This window comes from Suncus etruscus, chromosome 12 (genome assembly GCF_024139225.1).
Source record: "Suncus etruscus isolate mSunEtr1 chromosome 12, mSunEtr1.pri.cur, whole genome shotgun sequence".
NCBI lineage: Eukaryota > Metazoa > Chordata > Mammalia > Eulipotyphla > Soricidae > Suncus > Suncus etruscus.
This window is the reverse complement of record NC_064859.1, coordinates 15,223,704-15,248,607: the sequence shown is the minus strand read 5'-3', so window position 1 is coordinate 15,248,607 and position 24,904 is coordinate 15,223,704. Positions and strand designations below refer to the sequence as shown.

At 35.4% G+C, this 24,904-nt stretch overlaps 1 protein-coding gene across 26 annotated transcripts in view; it reads left to right on the top strand.

Moving 5' to 3' along the window:
• The window catches only part of NRXN1 (neurexin 1), a 1,163,035-nt gene that overhangs the window by 821,388 nt on the left and 316,743 nt on the right, over positions 1-24,904 (top strand). For all 26 annotated transcript variants that reach the window (XM_049784303.1, XM_049784319.1, XM_049784318.1 and 23 more), the window contains one exon: positions 11,581-11,762. In XM_049784303.1, the coding sequence (XP_049640260.1) occupies positions 11,581-11,762 (182 nt within the window). The remainder of the gene's footprint in view (positions 1-11,580; positions 11,763-24,904) is intronic.

The following is a 24,904-nucleotide window of genomic DNA, read 5'->3' as shown; positions in this document are numbered from 1 at the left end:
GGGGGTTATAAGATGTCAAGAGTAGCCCCCGGGGCATGCAGCTTATGGGGAATTGTCCTACCAATTGCACCATCTCTCCAGCCCCCCAACTTTTGACATCTCTTACTTATTCAAGCTCGATTTTATAAATGTCAGAGTATGAATGAATCATGTATGCAGTGTCTTTACAGAATCTTTGAGTGTCCCTAAAGTAGACAGAGAAGTGTCATGAAAATGATGAGTTCAGTGAGACGTTGATTTGTGAATTTCAGTGTTATTTTTACAAAAATAAAATGTCATCGCTTGATTTCATCTTTTCATTGCCTTGTGGGAAAACCCCTGAAAATAGTGTTGAGTGCCTCTGTATGACAAAATGACAAGTGGACAGTTCAAGAGCTTGAGTATCTGAAAACTTTGACTCAGTGACTCCAAGAACATCTTAACTTTGTATTAATTTCCAGATTTTTGTTTTTTAATCAATACATTTTTTTGTATTTTGGGTCACACTCAGCAGCGCTCAGGGGTTACTCCTGGCTCTACACTCAAAAATCACTCCTGGCAGACTCTGGGGACTATGTGGGATGCCAGGATTCAAACCACTGTCCTTCTGCATGCAAGGTAAACACCTTACCTCCATGCTATCTGTCCGCCCCAATCAATACATTTTTATGCAGTAATACAAAGAAATTTCTGAGTCTGAAAAGCTGATGCAAGCTAATTTTAGTTAACTTTCAAAAAAAAAAAAGGGATCTTACTAGCCAACTGAAAAATTAACTGACTAGTTAGGAGTTTTATGAGCCTATTAGAAATTACACAGCCTATTTTGTGCTCTTTTAAATAAGATGTTTTTTTTCTCATTTACCAGAATATCTGATTGCTTCTCTCTGCCAACATGCTACCTCTCCCTCAGAGGTGAATTGATTACTAAATTACTTGCCCGATTTTTTTTAATAAAGTTCACATGCTGCTTAAGGGAGTCTAGTTTCAGAAGAAAAGATTCAGCTTATGAATTATTGGTTATAGAATTTCTTTGCTTGGTTTTATTTTTAACTATTGGTCACTTTCTATCTCTATGTAGCTTACCTAATTTGATGGGCAGAAGATCTTTACCATTCACTTATTTTTTTTATCAATGACCAGTTATTTTTTAGAATTTACTTTTCTTTTTTAACATTTTTCTACCAACAACTTATTCTAAGGGTTTTTGAATTGTTTTATAGGCTTTGACTTGGAGTTGAGAACAAGTATGTCTCACCAAACAACTTAGATTGTTCAACTAAACTGTTCTTGGAAGGAGTAATTTTCTTTTTTTTTTCTTTTTTTTTTTGGGAAGGAGTAATTTTCAAGCGAATGTTAAGAGAAAAATTATGTATTTTTTACAAGAAATTATATGAAATGAGTATGTGAAATATGGCTATGACATAGATACTTCCAAATTGTCAGTAGGTTGAAAAATATCTCTTTATTAAATATATGCTTTTATCTAAAAGTCAAATAGATACAAATTTGGTTATTGTTGATTATTTTTGTTCATTGTAATATTTAACCATTCTGGGGGCCAGAGAAATATTGCAGTGGATAAATCATTTGTCTTGTACATGGCCGACAGGGGTTCGATACTTGGCATCCCATACTGAGCCCCCTGAATAACATCAAGAGTGAATTCTGAGTTTAGAGCCAGTTATAAGTCCTGAGCACTGCAGGTGTGGAGCAAATAATCAAAAAGAAAAAAAGAAAAGATTACCACATATCAGTGCCAGTACTCATGTATTCTATGATTACGATGGCCCAAGCTTTAAGGCTAGTGTGGGCCTTACCTGCTTTGGAAAATCCAGATATTGGATTCACTCTTCTAATAACTAAAGAAGAACACATTAATGTCAGAGTTTAAGGGTTTTAGGAGTTTATACTGGTGGGAAACTTTCGGAATTAAGTATCTGCCTACTGTAGGTCAAAGGCCTGCCAGGCTACCTGCCAACTTCAGTGAATCTCTAGCTGTGTTACTCAGTATTATATGAGCTTAAGTTTGTCAAAAGTCGGTGTTGAGCAGCGCAATGTCTAATCTGTGGATGAGGGGTGTTCCTGCCCTGTTTCTTGTCACATGCAGAAATGAGGTATGAATTGTGCTTACTGGAATTCTCACTTGGCTCTTCCGCCTTTGTGCATTTCAGAGTTTAGTTTCCTAGTTTCAGTTGCAGCATTGTCAGTTACATGCCAAGATAAATAGAAGTGAGTTGAGAAACATTGCTAATTTCCTTGCACCAGAGGAAATGGTGAAGACTCTTCCAAATGATTTGGGTCACATCAGGGATTGATTATATGTAGTACACCAATTTCTCACAAATTTGAGCTCTTTCATACCTGATTGTGATGCATTAGCTTTGCCAGAGTCTATGTCACAGACTGCAGTTCTGAGTGTCTGGGTACATTGCTGTGTGTCGGTAAGGTTGGTCAGCAATGGGCTCACTTATAATCTAAAGAGTAACTTCAATTATTTAAGGGGAGTGAACTTATTTTCAAAATAATGTGTAATTTTATTTGCATATTTTTCCATAAATGTCAAAATATGAAAATGTCAAATATCAAAATAAAATATATTTGTGGAAAATTTGTCTATATTTCTTTCCAATGTCAAAAATTATAGACATGTTTATTTTAGAAAAACATACACTATTGAAAATGCCATCTCTTTATTGGGGCCAGAGCAAGGAAGGATGCTTGCACAGCCAATCTGGATTTGATCCTTGGCATCTCATGTGCTCCTCTGAGCTCTTCCAGTAGTAATTCCTGAGTGCTAAGCCAGTATTGACCTCTGAATACTTCCAGGTGTGACCCAAATAAAAATACCCAAACAAAAATACACACAATTTTCTAGAGAAAAAAGTAATATAAGAGCACATTTTGGGACCAGGGAGGAAATAACAAACCTTCTTAGCCTTAAACTTGAAGTGTGTAGTTAATGGTTCACTGCCATTGAGTCAAATGTTTCTAACCTTGTAGGAATCATGATAATATTTTGCTCCTCCATTTCCTTGATAGTTTTATTGTGATGAAAATTTTTTAATGAGAAAGTACAAACATTTAAAATTTAAAAAGGCACCTAGGCAAAGTTGATGATCATATAGACTATTTTAGAAAAGATTCTTGTGTCCAAATCTTCAAGATATACTGGGAGTAATTCTGACTCCCTGATCCCACTGAAAGTTCTAGAAATGTTGAGCATAAATTGATTTTATTATCATATTAATGATCATTGATGTCAATAATTTTCATAATCTAAGTAATCCAGATTTTCAGAGAGTTTGGAAACTTAACATTTTAGATTTGTGTGCAAGATCCAAGTATTAGAACTTGAAGCGACTTCATCAATTATTACAGTTTGATGTAATGGTGTGCAGTTGAGACAATTTTAGGAAAATTCAATATAAGGAAACAGGATGTTTTCAAGTTTTACTTGTCTGATATTTCTCAATATTTCTTCAACTCGGTGAGTAGTTGAAAAACTGATTTAAAAATTTCAATAAATTGAGTACAGGAGTTCTCAATTGAGTACAATGAGCAGGGCATTTACTTTGCATGTGATTGATCATGTTTTGATTTCTTGCATCCCATATGGTCCCTGAGCACAGAGCCAGAGTAAGCCCTGAGCGCCACTAAGTGAGGCCCTAAAACAATAACAGAAAACGATTCAATATATTATCTCGATTCTTAAAAATTCTACAGACCTGATGGAATGTGTAATTTCTCATTTTGGAAGAACCTTTCATCATCACTCTGTATTGAGCTAATTTGGTCAGACTTTCAGTACTTGAAAATGACTTACACTAATGGTCCTCGACTACAAATTTACAGACTGGGTCATCTTTAAGTATAGGTGACAAAGCACAGCTCTGTCCAGTTGGTTATAATTGCTGGTCTGTGGCTCATAGGCAGGATCAGTGACAGGAAGCAGGAGCAGAAACTTTGAAGAACATTGACTAGTATTTCCTAACCTGTTTCCAAGCATGCCCTCCTTTCCAACTGCTCAGACCTTACTGATTTCTCCACAATCTTATGCTGAGCTCCCCTTTTTAAATCTGTATTTAAGCACCATGATTACAAGCATGATTGTAGTTGGGTTTTAGTTGCTGAATCCCCTTTCTACTGCATTTTTTTAACTTTAGACTTGATACCATCTTCAAATATGGAAGTCATATGACCTCCATTGAGAAACATTGATCTTTTCTTCCCAGTCACTTTGGTCAGATTCCTGTTATATGGTCAAATTCTAAGCCATGTCAGTGCCATGCATGCTTCTTGCCGTGGCATGCCTTTTTGCCTTGAGAATTCACACATTGTGTTCATTTTTAAGATGTACCAGTACAAATACTGCTCATATACAGTGCTTTAGGATAGCTGTAATACAACTGTCAATCTACTATTTTCCACTGTAAATATGAAAATTATATTTGGCTTTTATTTTCCTTTTCCTACTATTCTCTTAAGTTCTTGAGTACTTTTATGGTATTGATAGTTTATTATTTTAATAGTGCTAATTACTCATTTATTTTTGGAATACGTTATATATTACATATAGGTGAGCAATCCAAAATTTATTTAATCTATATTTATGGAAGGCAATGTTCACTTTTCCAGAATTTTTTTGTTATTTTGGGCCACACCAGGTGACGCTCAGGAGTTACTCATGGTTATGGGCTCAGAAATTGCTCCTGGTACCATATAGGATGCTGGGGGATCAAACCTAGGCTAGCACTGGCAAGGCAGATGCCTTACCACTCTGTGCCACTGCTCTGCCCCCTTTTTGTTTTGACTTTTCCAGAAATTATATTGCTCACATTGAAGCTTAGATATTAGAAAACCATTCTTACACTTTCAAGAAATAGTTCCTTATGACATTGCGCAGAATTTATAATAACTTAGGAGAATGAAGTCTATAACTGTTTCTTAGTGTTTATACATGATTACATTATTTATTTTAGAATATTGCCATAATCAAAACTTTTTTTTAAAAAAAGTAGACCTTATTGCTTTTGCTTTTTATGAATTTTACTCAGAAGACTGACTCCAAATACGTAGAACTTGTTCAAAAATTGAGTTTTTACAATAGTCTCTTGACAAGGTTGTCAGAGTAATATAAACAGTCCCCAATACTTAAAATTATTTTACTTTTAATTTTTTAATTTCTTACTGCCTGGCAAAGTTTCTCTGTATAAATTGTTATATCCTTGTTACATTTAATAGAATTCTAATGACCTGAATGTTTCATGTTGGCTACATGATGACATTTGAAGAATTATAACCTTTCAGAAAAGAACCTTTTAGTCATCCACTTATATTATGAGTTAGAAGCTAATCTATTCCCAAATTAATTGTACTATTGTTCATGTAGTAGCATTCATAACAGCCAATAATGGACCAGACGTGTACCTGCTGACTGGTTTTCTTTTTTAGAAAAAAAAATCTACCCATTAGGGGGCATATTAACATTTACAATAACAAATGAATTTCTAGTATACACTGTGGATACAGAAGATGTTTGGCAGAGAATGAAAGAGAGAGAGAGAGATAATGGCAAGAGGTGAGAGAGCCCTTGATATAAATAGGTATTAATTAGAATCTAAAATATATACTTTATTTTAAATTTAATAGGAAACTTAAATATTAAAATAGGAGCCACAGTGCTTTATTACAGTGTTTGATGACATGGCTACATTTACTAATTTGTTCATGTATTTTGAAGTAATAGAGACTTGCCTTTCACCTTAAATGTAGAGATGACTGAAAACCACTTTACATTTGAGTCATCCAAAATTCAGTGGTGGGATGGTGTCAAGATTAATTTACGGTACATTAATTAGTAGTCATGGCACCAATGTGACCGTGCTTGCCATAGCTAATAAAAGCTACACTACCTCTGCATCTCTCTCCATACTGATAAGATGCATAGGAATGTGATTAAGATATGCAGGTGCTGCACATTATATCTTACATAATCAAATAAAAATTTTCAATAAAAGTAAGTTTATGGAAAGAAGAGTAAAATTTTTTATAAAGTTTTTCCTTTATTAAGTAATCAAGCTGATTTTTTGTATTATGTTATATTTCTTTTCAATGCTAGGTGATTTGGAGTGATTTAATTAATGCTATTTTTAAGAAAGCTCCCATCTAGGAGGGGTCTGAGCAGTAGCACAAGCGGTATGGCATTTGCCTTGCAAGCGCTAACCTAGGGCAGACAGCAGTTTGATCCTCCAGTGTCCCATATGGTCCCCCAAGACAGGAGCGATTTCTGAACGCATGGCCAAAAGTAACCCCTGAGCATCACTGGGTGTGGCCCAAAAATCAAAAAAAAAAAAAAAGAAAGAAAGAAAGCTCCCATATAATAAACTTTAATATTTTTTCTTTTGTAAACCTTTATATTCCTTTATATTTTGAATATAAATAAAAATATAAATATATGTAAATAATATTAATCCAAATGAAATGCTGAAAATATCAATAAAAACTTTAATATAGGAGTGTGATTTTTTTAAAGACATTTACAGGGCCAGAGCAATACAGTAGTGGGTAGGGCATTTATCTTGCATTTGTCTGACTATGGTTCACTTCCCAGCATCCTAGAAATAATTCTTGCGTACATAGCCAGTAACTCATAAGCACCAAGATGTGTGGTCCAAATAACAGGAAAAAAAAGAAGAAGGTGGTTGAACAAAATCTTAAAATTTAATGAATCTTAAGGATTCATTAAAATTAGGGGCCGGAGAGATAGTGTGGAGGTAAGGCATTTGCCTTTCATGCAGAAGGATGGTGGTTCGAATCTTGGCATCCCATATGGTCCCCTGTGCCTGCTGGAGGTGATTTCTGAGCCTAGAGCCAGGAGTAACACCTGAGCACTGCTGGGAATGACCCAAAAACTAAAAAAAAAAAAAAAAAATAGTATATTGGTATTCAAAACAAAATATCATTACCTTGCTGTTTTTCTATACACACGGACATATATATCTTTTTGAAATGTATTATATATATGTTATATACAAGAAATTGGATTAAGGTGTTAATAGGTATGGTAGTTTTAAATAAAATCTTTGTAGTTTAAAATAAACTATTTGTAGTAGTTTATTTAATCCTGATAGAGCTATATAGTAGTGTTACTGTGCTTATTTTTTTTTATACATTAAGCACAAGACTTAGAACAAAAATTTCAACTAGCAATTGGTCCAGGTTCACAGGTCTAGAAAATGATGCACTTGGAATTTTAACTTAGCTCTGGGTTCAAGATTTACATTCTTTGTTTTTTGAAGCTTGCTTCTATAATAAGCACATAATGTGCTTAGCTCAGAAAAATGGATGTAAAATAAATTCAATTTAGAAATCTTATTTATATGAACTACAATTTTATCAAATATATAGACTCATATTTTAATGTTATTAAAATAAAATGTAATGTTGCTTTCTATCTCAATGGAAGGAGCACTTTTAGAAGAATAGATATTTTTATTGTTTGAGAAAAACAGTATATGTAATTTTTGTTTGTTTGAGGCCACATCCGGCTACTCTCAAGGGTTACTTCTGGTTCTATACTCAGTAAAACAGTATTGGGAGACTAGGGGCAGGAGTAAATGAAGGCCAGGATATGAACCTAGATTGGTTGTATGCAAGGCAAGTGCCCTTCCTATTGTAGTGTTGTTTAAAAAACAATGTTGTAATGTTTATTAAGGCAGAACAGTGCTATAAGCACTAGACATCCAATTTCCTTGCTTTTTGTGTCATTATGACATTATGCTGATGAATATAATACACTAACTGATAATTATAATATGAATATAATATTTTGAAATCAAAGAAAGTGAGTTTGTTTTCCAAACATACTGAGAAAACAATGAAAATAGTTTTACTGTTTGGTCATTTTACAGATGTTTTAGCTTTGTTTGAGTAAAAATAAGAACTTCAGGTAAGAATATTATAGTCCTTCATTTAGCCACCAAGTGAATACTTATGAAAAAGGGTTGAAATATGAGGTTGAAATAAAATCATTAGTAATATTTATGGTGTGACCTTTATGACTGAAAATAAAAATCTGTAAAAATCATTATTCTCAAGTTTTGTTACTGAGCAACTAAAAAACTTTCATAGTTTAATAAGTTTGGGAGGTTACCCTGTACTAAATGATAATCTACATATATTAAGTGTTCTGTCACTTTACATTTCTGTGTGATTTTTCTCTTTTGAAAGGACATTGTGAGGGGAAAGGATAGATATGATCATAAGGAGCAAATGTCACTTTATGTAGATGAGACATTAGAATATGATAACAGTTGTCCTTGATAAATTCAGACTGACAAATCCAATTAACTTTTTTCTTGACTGTCTGTTTATGATAACAAATATTCTAAATACAAAAAAGTATGAAACTGCAAATTTGGATGCAAGATTTTCTATCAACTCTTTCACTAAACCAAATTTGTGACTGCTGATAACAAGTCAACGCTTATGAGTAAATTTTCTAAAATACAACAGTCCTGTCCTATTTTCCATACAGAGGTAGAGAAGAAATTAACAAAGTTCTGAAAAGTTTTTTTTTTTTTTATGTGTTTTTGTTTTTTGGCCACCGCCAAGAACATAGCTCAGGACTTACTCTTGGCTCTGTACTTAGGAATTGCTTCCAGTGATTTTGAAGGACAATATGGGAGCTAATGATCAAACCTAGGTCAGCCAGGCAAACACCATACTTGCTGCACTATTGTTCTGGCTGCTTTGAAAGTTGTTTTTAAAATTAAAATCACTATTTAATATAGGATACTATTAGTTAGCCCAACTACTTTGCTGATATCAGTAAACATCTGAATCCTTTGATATTTATGTAGCATCTCTGTTTGAATTGATCTCATATGAAATACAAAGGCAGTAGTCAACAAATTTGATTGAAAAAAAAAAAATCGGGCCCGGAGAGATAGCACAGCGGCGTTTGCCTTGCAAGCAGCCAATCCCGGACCAAAGGTGGTTGGTTCGAATCCCGGCGTCCCATATGGTCTCCGTGCCTGCCAGGAGCTATTTCTGAGCAGACAGCCAGGAGTGACCCCTGAGCACCGCCGGGTGTGGCCCAAAAACCAAAAAAAAAAAAAAAAAAAAAAAAAACAGAAAATAAAAAAAAATCATTAACTCACAGCTCTTAGAGATCATTATTAAAACCTTCTTTTAAACAAATCTCCAGCTATGTCTTCTGATCCTATTTTGTTTTAAGAATGTTGACATTGTGCAATCATTTGATGTTTAATCATCTGCAATAATAATAACAATAACAACAACAATAATCAGCCAGAAAATATTAAGTAGTTCTTGAATATTAACCTACTGTTTAATATGTTTCTGTTTATGTAACATGAGAGTTTCTGAAACATCTCTGTGTTTCTCATGAACAATTTGGTATTTTCTGAATTTTATTTGCTTGCCTACTGTTGTCTTTGGCATATGATTTACATAGTTACGCATGAGAAAGATGAACTATTTTATATATTAAGCAGTAATGATGACTAGAGAAGTGTATATTGTCTCTATCAAGGCACTGGAAAATTTTCTTCTTTTCCACTCCTGTTGGAGGTTCTTTCTGAGCATTTGTGGGGGCTATGCAATGACATTCTGGAATACTTGCCCTGGATAGTTTAACTCTATGTCCCAGAGTGTTACATGAACCATGAAGAGTTAGGCTAGAACTCCAGGCTGTGCAGTAACAGGCAAACACTGCAGCCTTCTGGGTCAGAGCATCATTCCCTATTTCTATATTACCACTTTGATTCTATATTATCGTGTGTGTGTGTGTGTGTGTGTGAGTGTGTGTGTGTGTGTGTGTGTGTGTGTGTGTGTGTGTTGTGTTTCTGGGTACTGAGTCCAGATCCCATGCCTGAAATGATGCATGTTGCCTCCTTGCTACATTCCTAATATTTCAGCATTACCTTCAATTATTTCTTGGGTCAGAACTATATATTAAGATCTTTGAAGTCACCTGCAAAATAAGTATATTTTATAGGCCTTTGGAATTTTTGAAGTATCTAGTGAAGTTTCTCAGATAGAATATTTATATTCTGCATTCACTCCAAAATGCAGATAGGAGACAAACTTTTATCTGTTGTGAAACTAAATTAAAATACATAAATCAATTTTATTTTATTGGTGTGCTTGAGACTAATAGCAATATAATATGGAGGTATCCTAAAAGCCCACCACTGTACAAGTCACTTAGCCTCTTTGTTGAGGCTGCTTTTCTTATAACACAAAATATTTTGAGGCCCGACTTTAAAAAAATCCACCCTTATTGTTTTCCGTCTAATACTTTTACTTAATGAGTCAACAGTCAGTTTACTTGCACACTTTATTTCTAGAGGGCCTTACTCTCATTTCTAAATTGTAATATAAGATTTATTCCAAGAATAACAAAAACTGTGTTTTCCTTTTTATTTTGGGGATATATTCTTTTATGTATTTGTATGCTTCTAATAAATATTCTGCCTCAAAGAATTCACTTTATTCCATTCAATGAGATGGATGCTAGTGGAGTGAGTAGTCAGAATGTGAGTTTCTGAAATTCTTAGGAAACACACTTGAAACAAAACTTGAAAATAATATTAAAAATTGACTCATTATGACTATAAAGTAAAATATGAAAGTGGTCATTAAGAGGTTAGACTTAGACATTATTTTATTCTTAGTATTTTTAATTCTGTAAGAATAGTATTTCTTTTGAGAAAAATATTTTTAGGATACTAGGTAGTATCATAAAATAAGTAGAAAAACTACCTGATTTCTGTGGATGGATAAATTATATGTACTTTTTTAATTTTTATTTTGACAAAGTGGATTACAAATCTTTCACAGTAATTTTTTAGGTACATAGTGACATTGAATCAGGGGTATTACCACCACCAGTGTTGTCCTCCCTCCACCCCTGTTCCCAGCATGTATCCCATATCCCCCTCCGTTATATGTATTTTTGACAGAATTCTAAGAGATTGACACCATCAATCTGTTATCTTTCATATATAAATATATCCTTACTCCATAAGGGTTTTTGATATAAAAGATATATACATCTTCATATACATATATAAATATCTTCATATACATATGTAAATATATTTAATTATGAAGACATATAAAGATACATATGTGTAAATATATCTTTCATATATAGATAAAACCTTACTCTATTTCTTTATTGTATAAACAAATTCACATGCAATTTGTGCCACAAACCAGTTGATATATGATTCTTCTCAGTGTGTCTTCCTTACTGAGGTCATAAAAAGTAACAGGCCAAAAAATGAGATCTCATTTCATTCCATACTTGTCCATATCAATGGTAAAGGCAGTTCTCTTGCATCTTATCTGAAATATTTGTGAGTAGATTTCATGGGTATTTAAAAAAGTATGTTACTTTAACGTTTTCTTTACAAAAAATTATTCTTGAATGTGTCCAATTAAATCTGGTTTGGGGTGTCCTTTATAATATATGTAATATACATATTAATATTTAAGAGCTACGGAAAGCCGGGCTTGCTATTTTGAGACTCATGGTATTTTTTTTTTTGGTTGTTTGTTTTTGTTTTTCAGCTGGGACAACGTATATCTTTAGCAAAGGTGGTGGACAAATTACATATAAGTGGCCTCCTAATGACCGTCCAAGTACGCGAGCAGACAGATTGGCCATTGGGTTTAGCACTGTTCAGAAAGAAGCTGTTTTGGTGCGAGTGGACAGTTCTTCAGGCCTGGGGGATTACCTTGAGCTGCATATAGTAAGTAATGTCAAAATAAGACTCATTTTGCTTTTTTTTCTTACAGTGTTTTATAAGGATCTTATAATTTTTTGTCATATGCAATCAGAAATATAAACAGCCATGTGCTACATAGATTTTCTGCTTATTTCTAGTACTAATCATCTTTAAAATATAGAAATTTTCTTTTTAAGTGTGAAGTTCTCACGATTCTTTTTTATGAAGATACATGTTGATATGTTTTAGTGATGGGGAAGGCTTACTTGCTTAATACTATAACTTCTTGCCCAGAAGATACTATTACATTTGGATGGAAGTAGAAGGCTGTAATTACTTGTGTTTTCAAAAGACCTTACTTACTTTGATACCTAATGGAAGAATTATCCAAAGTTGCATGCTCTATTAGAGAGAGTAGAAGCTTTAAAAAGATTTTAAAATATAAAATAAAATGTCATTCAGATAGGTTCTGTATCATGTCCTGACAGATGAGTGTTTTCTTCTACTTTTTTTTGGGGGGTCACACCTGGCGGTGCTCAGGGGTTACTCCTAGCTGTCTGCTCAGAAATAGCTCCTGGCAGGCACAGGGGACCATATGGGACACTGGGATTCGAACCAACCACCTTAGGTCCTGGGTCGGCTGCTTGCAAGGCAAACGCCACTGTGCTATCTCTCCAGGCTCATTCTTCTACTTTTTTAATTGGAAGACTAAAAATTTTTATAAATTTATTCATTTTTAAAGTGAATAAATTATAGGATTATAATGATTTACTTTGATTTCTTTGCTATGATTTTTAAATGATGGGTTCACTGTCTTTTCAATGTCAGTGTAAAGTATAGGAATCTTTCCTTTCTTTTTTCCCCTTCTCCCCCCTTATTGATAAGATCATCTGTCTTGCCTCATATGGTCATTGATATTTGTTTTGTTTTTTACTATCTCAGTAAGTTTTCTTAGAACCTACTTTCATACCTCAAAGAACATTTGACTAGGTCAATGTTCTAGTCTGTTTTTAACTTCCCTTTAGGTGCTTATTAGCAAACACCCAAATGCATGAACCCAGATATTATTTACAAGGTGTATCTTCTTCAAGTTTTATTTATTCAATGAATCCATTCACTGTCCATTAGTTTTCTAGAATTTTTAATTAGTTCCACAATAACAGAACTCATTCCTAATCTTGTAAGCAGTCAAAAACATATAATACAATTAGGACAGTCACTTTTGGACCATCTTACATTGTCAATTTCAAATGCAGTTGTCAAACAAACTGGGAAGCCTGGGAAACAAATTTTAGTTGCCTTTCTGCCAGTAGTTAACAATGAAATTGAAAAGCTTCTTATTTTTATGGCTTTATAAATAAATAAATGATCAGTTGAGATAAAGTTAACAAGTTCACTAAGGAATCTTGCTGTTTAGAGTAATCTCAGTTATATATACACACACACACACACATATATATATATATATACATTTATATATATTTGCTACCTTCTGATTTTTAAGAGCCTAGCAATTTCAAGAAATAAGAAGAAAATAAAGGTTTTTACTCTTCCAAGAAATTACTTATTGATCCATAACCAATTACACATTTACCCTGAGAAAATGTTCTACAGTGATTACTCTCAAATCATAAAGGGCCATGTTATATTGAATTACTCAAACCACTGTTGTGTTTTAATAAAAGGATTTTAGCCTATCAAAATAGGTATTTATTTCTAATTCTCATTATATATAGTCTTAGGTTTTGTTGGTTGCTTATTTTAAGTAAAGGATTGGCTAGAGACATGTCTATATCAATTAAGCATTCCATTTTTTTTTTACTGGCATTGAATTTCCTATAACTGTATTAGGTCAACAGAGGAACACTTTCTGAATTTCTTTTTTATAATTATCTAACCATTCACATTCAGGACTTACGACTTCCCTCTTGTGTGTGGTATTTGAAAACTCATTCTAGTTGTGCCTAATCAAATATAATGCTGTTTCCATTGGGAGACCTCAAAAGAATTTAATTGGCATGTAACTTCAATACGGATACAAATATATGCATTAGATATTATTGTATTTTCAGTGTTCATTGTTGATTTTGCTTTAATTATAATAATATATACATTTTGATTTATATATAACAATTTGGAATAAAACCCATTTTGATTTGGCTTACTTAGCCAAATTAGGTGGGGTTTTAATTTAAGAATTAATTTTCATTTTACAGTGTAAACCTCAGCCATGGGTTTTGTTCTTGAAATTTTTAATATTTTAGGAAAGGTTAATGGGATGATCAAGACATGAAGTAAAGAGTGGCTAGTATAATGTCAAATGCTCAATGTATCTCTTCTGAAGTAGTAAATGAACTATACAGACGAAATAGCATATATATATATGTTAAGAATCATTTCAATTCTTCAATTGAAAAGTTAAATAACAGATGCAATACTGTTTCTGTAAAACATTGGGAAAGTCATCTAACTTCTTGTTTATAATATAGGGAAGAGTATGCTTTGATAGTCACTAATTTGTCAAAACATTTATATATATTTATTGATATTATTTTCACAATGCTCAACTGCTTATGATACTTAAACATTTAAAGAAAGTATGGAGATACTACAGTGGGTAGAGGTCTTTTTATTGTTTAGCATTTTATATATATATATATATATATATATATATATATATATATATATATATATATATATATATATATAAAGACCTCTCACCAGTGCAACATTCCAATCACCAATGTCCCAAGTGACCCTCCTCCCTACCCAACACCGGCCTGTACTCTAGACAGGCTTTCTACTTCCCACATTCAGTCACATTTTGTTATGATGGTTCTCAGTGTAATTATTTCTGTGACTGCACCCATTACTTTCTTGTGAGCTTCCTGTCGTGAGCTGGACCTTCCATTCTTCCTCTCTTTTGTCTCTGAGAATCATTACACAAATGTCCTTTATTTTTCTCAAAACCCATAGATGAGTGAGACCATTTTGTGTTTATCTTTCTGACTTATTTCACTCAGCATGATATATTCCATATACATCCATGTATAGGAAAAATTCATGACTTCATCTCTTCTATGGCTGCATAATATTCCATTGTATGTATATACCACTGTTTCTTTAGCCATTCATCTATTGTGGGGCATCTAGGCTGTTTCCAGAGTCTGGCTATTGTAAACAGCGCTGCAATGAATATAGGTGTGAGGAAGGGATTTTTGTATTGTATTTTTGTGATCCTAGGGTATATCCCCAGGAGTGGTATAGCTGGATCATATGGGAGCTCAACTTCCAGCTTTTGGAGGAATCTCCATATCGCTTTCCATAAAGGTTGGACTAGATGGCATTCATACCAGCAGTGGATAAGAGTTCCTTTCTCTCCACATCCCCGCCAGCACTGACTGTTCTCATTCTTTGTGATGAGCTCTTGATTTGTATGTGACCAATCCTGGTTTAATCCCTTCTGAACAATACTTGCTTGGTAAGGCTCAAATAACCATAAATATTCTAAGGTGATAATTGTATGGATAATTTTATTTTTAATAGTTGTCTCATTAGTTTTAAATCATTTTTATATAAAATGTTTCTGCCATTCTACCATAGTTAGAATGACATAGTTACAACCATAGTTGTATATTATTCTGAAACAGAAATAATTTATTATGACAGAGAAGTTAATTTATAGTAAAGATGATTTATAAGAAACCTATACTCAAAATACAGATTATAATATTTTGTTTTAGTACATTCTAGAAAGCTGTCCAGATATATTTTCTGAGAAACTAATATAACCAATACTTGCTAGACTCTGGAAACAAATGACATAAAATAGGCTAAAATCAATGTGCTCATTACTTAGTATTTACCTCAATAAATACTTGTTGATAGCATGGATGACAGAAGTTGTAGATTTCTTGCTAGATGGATAAATCATAGTAAATATAGCTTGTTAGTGAGTGACAGATCATCTGTTTATTCTTCCTTTTCGCCCTCCTTTCCTTTGTCCTCTATTTTCTCCCCTCCCTCCCTCCCTCCCTCCCTTCCTTCCTTCCTTTCTTCCTCCCTCCCTCCCTTCCTTCCTTCCTTCCTTCCTTCCTCCCTCCCTCCCTTCCTTCCTTCCTTCCTTCCTCCCTCCCTCCCTTCCTCACTTCCTCCCTCCCTCCCTTCCTCCCTCCCTCCCTTCCTTCCTTCCTTCCTTCCTTCCTTGCTTCCTCCCTCCCTCCCTTCCTCCCTCCCTCCCTCCCTCCCTCCCTCCCTCCCTCCCTCCCTCCCTCCCTTCCTTCCTTCCTTCCTTCCTTCCTTCCTTCCTTCCTTTCTTCCTTCCTTCCTTCCTTCCTTCCTTCCTTCCTCCCTTCCTTCCTTCCTCCTTCCTTCCTTCTTTCCTTCCTTCCGATACTCTGGACTTATTCCTTCCTCTCTTCTTAGTGGAGATTGGGGGACTAAATGTGGTTCTGGGAACTGAACCAGATCAACCACATACAGGGCAAGAATCTTTCCTACAGAAACATTTCTAGAGGAAACTGATGGAAGGTAAAGGATCAAATAAGTGAAGAATGTTCTGAAGAATTCTTTTATGTTGAAAACAGGGAAGAGCATCATTCTGATTAGTGAATTATGGCACATTTCTCTTATGCAGTTTTTTCTATGTGCTTTCTGAACCAGAAGCTTCATTTTTAAAACCAAGCTCTTCATTACCTTTGACTTAGAAAGGCACCTTATGATTGGTGCTTTTGTTTAGTCTAGACATCTATCATATTTCTAGGAGTCACATCGCCCAGAATTAATCCTCAATAGTGCCCGATCTTTTTCTTTTTTTTCTTTTTCTTTTCTTTTCTTTTTTTTTTTTGATTTTTGGGCCACACCTGATGACAATGAGGGGTTACTCTTGGCTTTGTGCTCAGAAATCACTCTAGGCTTAGAGGACAATATGGGACACTGGAGAATGAAACCAAGGTCCATCCCAGGTCAACAACATACAAGCAAGACAAATGCCTACCGCTGTACCACTGCTCCAATCACTATTTGATTTTTCTCTGTCACTGAATTCAACATGCTTTCATTTATGCTTTTTTTTTTTTTTTTGGTTTTTGGGCCACACCCAGTAACGCTCAGGGGTTACTCCTGGCTATGTGCTCAGAAGTTGCTCCTGGCTTGGGGGACCATATGGGACACCAGGGGATCGAACCGAGGTCCGTCCAAGGCTAGCGCAGGCAAGGCAGGCACCTTACCTTTAGCGCCACCGCCCGGGCCCCATTTATGCTCTCTTAAGGTGGAATTTAAACAAACATTTTAAGAACCATCAATCATTCAGAACTTTATATGCCTTTATCAGGGAGAAAAAACTCAGTTATTTTTTAACAATCATTTGTTGAATTTGAATAATATCTGAAAAGGTTCATTTTATTGGGCTCAAATCTAGGAGCATTTTAATAAGTTTATTAATATCTTTTCAGGAGAATAATTTATTGGTAAGGTTTCCTGTGATCTGTTTATATTTGATATACTCCTTTTTATGAAACAGAGTAACATGTCTTCAGAGGAAATAATAAACAAGTATTAAAGCATAAGCACTTGCTTAGCTTAGGTAATGTAAGAATGCTGGCTTTACAGATGTCTAAACATAAAAAAAAATCACAAATAATTACAAAAATATATTGCCTGAGATCTAAGCAGCAGATTGGATCTTGCCTCCTGAATAATAACTCATTTTGATATGGAACAGGAAAGATCATGTTATTTCCTCAAGACCACCAAAAGTCACAAGCAAAATGCAGGTGAACAAAGTTTTCAAAATGCCAACAACACAGACCAGGGAAAAGGATAAAAGCAACAGATAAAAGGATAAAAAGTAACAGAGGCCTAGTAAAGCTAATGTTGGGCCACCCTTGAACCAAATGCTCATTTCCAGAAAAATGGAGCTGAGGAGATGAACAAACTAGGGGGTGTTAAAGTTAACTGCAGACATTAATCAACTGCATTTTGAATCATGAGCAAAGCATTAGATACAATTTTCACTGGGCCCGAGAAAATTCTTCAGATGGAAATATTTTCAGAGACATAAAAGGTAATTCGTATGGCTTGCAGGTACTTAATTCAGGAGGTAGTGTATTGGGCCAACGTACTTTTATGTAGATATATTAGGAAGACCCTTGCTGGAAACCAGCTGGTTACCATGTTCCTTTGGGTGCTGACCTTTCTCTGAGAGATGATGCAAAGGGGGATTTCAGGGATTCTTTTAGTGAGGTCTTCTGAGCAGGAAAAATACACCGTCTGTCAAATTTCTCTCTTTGGGCCTTCTGGTGTGACAAGGAAATGCAATATAAGCAGGTCAGAAGGTTCTACAATGAAGGTTTAAACCTTGATTGTGAGGACCCTTGAGTTTAGGTAATAAAAGCATCTTAGTCAAACAATTCTCTTTTAAATCTGAGTGAGGAGAACAAGAGTGATCAGATGTGTGAACTCTGGGTGTGGTCTGTGGAGTTGAAGCTCTTGCATAATGAGAGAAAAGTGAGTTTTCTAGTCATCAAAGCTCTCAAACAAAGACACTTAAGCATTTACTTTTCCAGGATAGAGCAAAGTTAATTGTCTGGAAAGGCCCTGGCCACAAAATATTTTGTGCCCCTTTGTAATTCCAATTGGGTTGGCAATATTGTTAGTAAGGCTAAATTTTGGATTCAGATGAGCTCTTTTAAATTCTGATGTTAAATTCTTTTTTTTTGTTGGTTAGTGTGATTGAATTCTTAGTATATGTCAAGAAGGCAGATTTGATCTATTCAACTATGGATGAGAGCTCAGCTTGAATCTGATAAAATAAGGGTTTTTGTTTTTGTTTTTGTTTTTTTACAAGTTGTTGGTATGATACATGTGGGACTTTCTCAAAATGTTGAAGAATAGTAAAATTACTTTCTGTGCTGTTTGCTAGAAGTGAGTTGGTTTAGAGATTAAAAAAAATCTACACCAACCACTAGCATAACTGTTTCAATGCTGATATCAATGGATATCTTTTGTTTTGTTTTGTTTGTTTTGTTTTGGGGTCATACCCAGCAAGGTTCTAGGTTCTGGAATCACGGATGACTCCTGGTAGACTCAGGGAACCATATGGAGTTTCAGGACCAAACCCAGGTTGACTGCCTCAAAGGCAAAAATCTTACATTCTGTCTTATTGCTCCATCCCCAAAATTGTTATCTTGAGGCAAATATCTGGTGAACATCTTATCCAGGTCTGTCGGAGACCCACAATTTTATTCTGCAAATAGTTGTAAAAGCAAAATTTTCAGCCTGACAATTCATGCCAAATCTGTTCCCAGTTTCCCACTAATCCCACTCTAGTTCGCCTGCCTTTCTTTGTGGAACTTTTGCAGTTCAAACTTTTCCCACATCACCAAGCCCCCACCCACCTCCCACCTCCAATTCCTGCTTCTTTCATAGCTGGAAATAGAGTCAGCTTAGGTCTGGCTTTTGACTTCAAGTAGCTCAGAATTTAATTGATAAATTCGGCTCTAATGGTACCTTAGCCATAAAATACAGTCAAGGCAGGTATTTGAAATACTTGGACTGTAGAAGTATAATTAAAGGCTTTTCAATTTGGTGAAGCAGCCTTAGAGTGTGACTTTTCTAAAAGCAGCCAATAATCTCCCAAGATTCACAAACCCTCAAAGTAAAGCATAACTCGTCTTCATTTAGTTAATGACTACTGAACTTCACATGGTTCATTCTCAAAACCAGGACCTCAATTCAATCATTCATCTGAGTTTTAGGTTAAATGTATTCTGGACATTCTGTGCTTGTTCATGTCAGAACCGAGGATGTGGAAATGCAGTCTCACTGTTATGCCTCTGTTTTGCTCAGTACAATATTAGAAAGACAGACAAGAAATCCATTGAATGTGTCATACATCATGGAAATTACTGAGTATTCTAGATAGCAATATATATTATACAATAAATATATAATTTAAAATATGCAAATTATATTTAGCATATATATATATATATACAAATGCATGCATATATAATTTTCTCTAGTTTGAAAAATACATAAAAAAGGGATTTGGTTGACTAATTGCTTCAGATATTTGTGGTTCTCCAGTAGTGGGCTATGATTAGGACACAAATATATTGTCTGTTCATTCATACTTACATAATAAAGATATCTTTTCTCCAAATATTTGTATTAGTAATAAAATGCCAGTCATCTAAAACACCCCCTCCCAATTTTCTGTCCTCAACTCAGTCCTAGTCCTCATCTTCCTAATTCATACATTTTGATTTAACTCTCTCACACCTGAATGATCTATTTCATATATTCGGGGAGTCCCTGATTCTATCATCTCACTTTGTTCTCACTCTATTTATAAGCTTGGTTGTCTTCTCTTTCTGAACTGTCACATTCCTAACTCTTCAAGGCTGATACACTTATTGTTCAAGCTTGGTGTTTCTTAGCATAAAAAATGTGTCTGGATAAAAGAATTTTTTATGAGGGAAGAGTCTTCTATTTACCACAGGGCCTTACTCCCTTTCCTGCCAGTAGTTTTCCATTGTAGTGTAAGAACTCACCTGAGGAGCACTCTCCTAGGAGCCTACTATGAGGTAGAGTCCCAAAGGGTGATGGTGAATGCATTTGACTCTCTCCTGGGATCTCCACTTACAATTGATGAGATGGTTTCACACTCAAAGCAGCTGTCTCATACCAGCTCACAGTGGACTCATTATTCCTGCTGCAATTTCTCATAGATTGAAGAGGTTTTTTTTTCCTCCCTTCTAGACCATTCATTGCCCGACTTTGCTTTCTACTTCACACATTCCACCAGACCACCATGTCCCTGAGGTTGATTTTAGAGATTAATGAGCAAACATCTATGCTTTATTTCTCTGGATTCTAATTTAATGAGAAAAGTGAAATCCAAAAGGAAAATGGAAAGGGAAGAAGAAAAATTGCATCCTGCTGTAACTGATTCTGCTTGTGAAATTTCTACTTCCCTGGAAACATGACTGTCTCTCTCTTTTGTTTTTGGTATCTCGGACATTTCTTTAAGTGATAGAGGTAAATTTTATTTTCTGCATATTCGAATATATTTAAAAATAAACGTAATAACCAGCTTTAAAATGTTCCCAGGTTATAGCAGTTGTTTATATTAACTAGGTTAAAAGCCAGATCTCTAACATTAGCCTTGCTCTACTCATTTGCTTAGTAAGAAAAAAGAGTAATGAAATAATTGAGTGTAGGTTGAATACTTCCAACAGACCAAGCACTTGTTCAAATGATTTGCATAAAATATTTATTTTATTTGCAATTCAAAATAACATGTTGGAATATTAATTTTTTTTAAATTTACACATGTCAAACTACATTGTAAAATAATTGACCTGTAGGGACTGGACTACAGTGATATATATTATAGCAGGTGTTTGCTTTGCATGCAGCAGCCTGGGTTTCATGATCCCTGCCACCCCATATGGTTTTGGAAGTATCACCAGGAGTAATTCTTGAATGCTGAGGAGCAGCTCAAAAACAAACAATTGAGCTAAATTCTATATCTAGCTCATTAATAGAGTAAAATTCCATATCTAGCATATATATATATATATATATATATATATCTGTTTGAGTTTGTGACAAATATGACTCCACAGCCCCAGTTTTTTTTTGTTTTTTTTTTTTTTGTTTTTTTTTTTTTTTTTGGTTTTTGGGCCACACCCGGCAGTGCTCAGGGGTTACTCCTGGCTTTCTGCTCAGAAATAGCTCCTGGCAGGCACGGGGGACCATATGGGACACCGGGATTCGAACCAACCACCTTTGGTCCTGGATCGGCTGCTTGCAAGGCAAACGCCGCTGTGCTATCTCTCCGGGCCCCACAGCCCCAGTTTTTGTGTGAAAAGGGAAATTTCAGGTTGGCCTATCTACTTTCTTAAATGGTTACATAATCCAGTTTTTTCAAAGTAAACTCATCAGCCCATTTGTGCATTTCATTGCGTCCTGAGATTGCTTGTGCTGGGGGCACATGGGCAAAGTTTTTCTGTCCTTTTGCAGGGTCATAGTAAAGAATAGTACTGGGACAGGACATATGAGCATCTTTTCTTGTAATCGTTTTTCTTTTAATTGGTATATATATATATATATACCATATATATATATATATGGTTGATTTTTTTTTCCTTTCTTTGTGGGACACATCTGGCTTTGATCAGGACTTCCTCTTGTTTCTTCTGCATCCACAAATCACTCTTGGTGGGTTGGGGAGAGCGTATGTGGTGATGGGCCTCTAACCATGTCTGCTGTGTGCCAAGCATGCACTGTACCCCATTTATTATCCCACCCTCAATGATATTTTATGAATTGTGCCTAAGTGTAAGACTCAACTGATATTGTCACAAGACTCAGCTAACTTGTGTGGAGAAAAATCTCACAATCACCTTTTTTGCTCTGGAAGTTGGCTGGTTTCACACCGTTCAGCTTTCCCTTCATTTCTGAAGCTAATGCCGGCAACCTAGACAGTTTGACCTGTTTCCCCCTCCTTTTAATCCAAAGACAGGGTAGAGTCTTGTGACTCTCAGCATGGAAATGAAGCGGGGCGAAGGCAATTTGTCTGCTCTGTGTCTCTCTTGCTGATAGGGCCGTTTCCCAACAGGAATGTTCAAAGGAAAAGCATGTCACTGTCTTTATTATTAATTAGCAGGAAAAGTGAGGTTTTGGAGGACGTGTTAGGATCCTATAGAGCATCATAGAAAAATGGGGTGGAGGTGGTAGTAGTGCTGTAGAGTATGTTCAGCAAAGATCCCAGGAGGGTGTTGAAAATGAGACCATTTGGGTCTTTGAAATCAAGGCAGTGCAGAGAAACCCCACATGGTCAAAGAAAGAATTGAGCATCCCAGCTTTCCTCCTTGTGTCTGAGTCAGGATCAGGGGGGATTTGGTCATTTTGAACTGGCTATTGTGCAGGATGTTGCATAAATGAACAGGCAAAGAAGTTTAGGATGATTGAAATTTAACACAGAGATTCATTATAATGAGAAACAGACTGTGACCATCGCTTCATAAGTGACTGATATTTTGGTGAACATTATCCTTGGAGAAGCTTCTTTCTGTCATCCAATGACTCCTTTTATTTTTCACTGTTTTTAATCTGTCTAGCCATAAACTGTATTCAATAGATTAGTGATGTGGAGAATTAAGTCTTCAAAGCTAATATATTTTATGAAGGCTGTTTGGGAGAATTGGGTTTTATTGCTGGCTCTATGTCTCTATTTTTCATTTCAGAAAGACATATTTTTCATGTTTTTAAATTTTTTCTTGATAATAAAGTTACTTTGTGTAAACCAAACAATAGAGTAACAAGAATAAAAATGATAAAACTGACTATAATGTACTGCCTCTTTTTTTGATGTGGTGTCTAGAATTCTAATCTGTAATTTTATGTGTATTACATTTTCTTGTGTTCTGGTAAAGATGAAATTATAGAGATGTGGAGCACACTTGTGTGATTTGGGGGAAGGCACAACCAGTGATGCTCTGGGATTACTCCTAGCTCTTGCTCAGAAATTGCTCAGGGAATCTATTGGACACCAGAGATAAAACCTGAGTCAGCCACATGCATGGCAAACACCTTACCTGCTGTCCTATCCCTAACACCTGTGCTATTTATGCCTGTTTATAATTTATAAATAGACCTATTTCTATTTCTGTGTCAAATTACATTCAATCTACCAATATTTCATCTCTCCAGCTTCCTCCTTTTTTGTTTTGTTTTGTTATGTTCTTTTGGGGGGGTCACACCCAGTGGTACTCAGGGGTTCCTCCTGGCTCTACGCTCAGAAATTCGATCCTGGCAGGCTTGGGGGACAATATGGGATGCCTGGATTTGAACCACTGTCCTTCTGCATGAAAGGCAAATGCCTTACCTCGATGCTATCTCTCTGACCCCATTCCTCTTTTTTTTTATGCCAATGATGTTGTTCCAAGGAGCAGAGAGCTGTGTTGCTCCCTGAGGATCACAATTTGGCTACATGATCTCTTACTCGCTGTGGGTTCCACACTATTCCTTGTGTGCTTATGCACATGTTTACTGCCATGCCGAGATGGCTGTAATGCTCATTAGAGCTCACTGTAGTGCTCTCTCACAGATCCATAGAGTTCCACACTCACAGATTAATAGAGTTCTACATCCCCTGTTCCTAGCACTCACACATCTTAGCATTTCTTGTGCACACATTTGTGGTGCTTGTACACAAAGTGTTTCAGCAAGGCCAGACCACAGCACTCTGGGAATCAAAGACTACCAAAGTATTGTGGGAATTACAGACAGATAGTATTGTGGCTATTACAGATCACCGGAGTATTCTGGGGATCACAGACCAACCACAGCATGTGGAAATCACAGCCCAGCAAAGCGTTGGGGAATCACAAACTGAGCATTGTGGGAATCACAGACCACAGCATGATCCAGCTCAAACAGAAGAGCTGCCAGAATCAAGTCCAGCATGTGGAGTAGTAACAAAGGGCATTCAAACCCCAAATTATATGTTTGCAAGACAGATGCCCTAACCCACTGCACTATTTACCGAAGACATAATTGCTGGTACAGATGTGGGCATCTTTCCATTATGGAAAATATAGACACAATCACTTTCGTGTTCAATTGAATCTTTGCATTGAAATGTAATGAATGCATCATGGCTATTTAAAAATTTGAGTTTCTGGCATTTCAAACCAATAAAACTCTTTGGAAAATAATTTGGAATTCTGTTTCATACATATGGAAATTATTTGTATAGGATAAATTGCTACAGGAAAAAAACACCTTCTACTTACTATTTACTCTCTCTACAATTCCTCACCAGCTTGATGGATGTCCCAAACTAGTACATTTCAAATAAAGGCCAATGAGCCTCATTATAACCAAGACACAAATTCCATGTATAGATTTTTCTTTTAGGCCATTTTGATTGGAAAGTGTTCAGGTATGAAACCATACCTCGCAGGGTTAGCTGTATTAGTTGCCACACACAGTTGAGCAGCTCGAACACTTTTATTCATACACTGAAGGCATTTGCTGGACATTGATAAGCTGAGGAAGCTGAGGAAGTTTGTATCACATGCCTCTCTTTCGGTAGTATTGACCACGCAGTTTTCTGGGTATTTTCCAGGCAGGTAAAAGGTTAATGCCCCAAT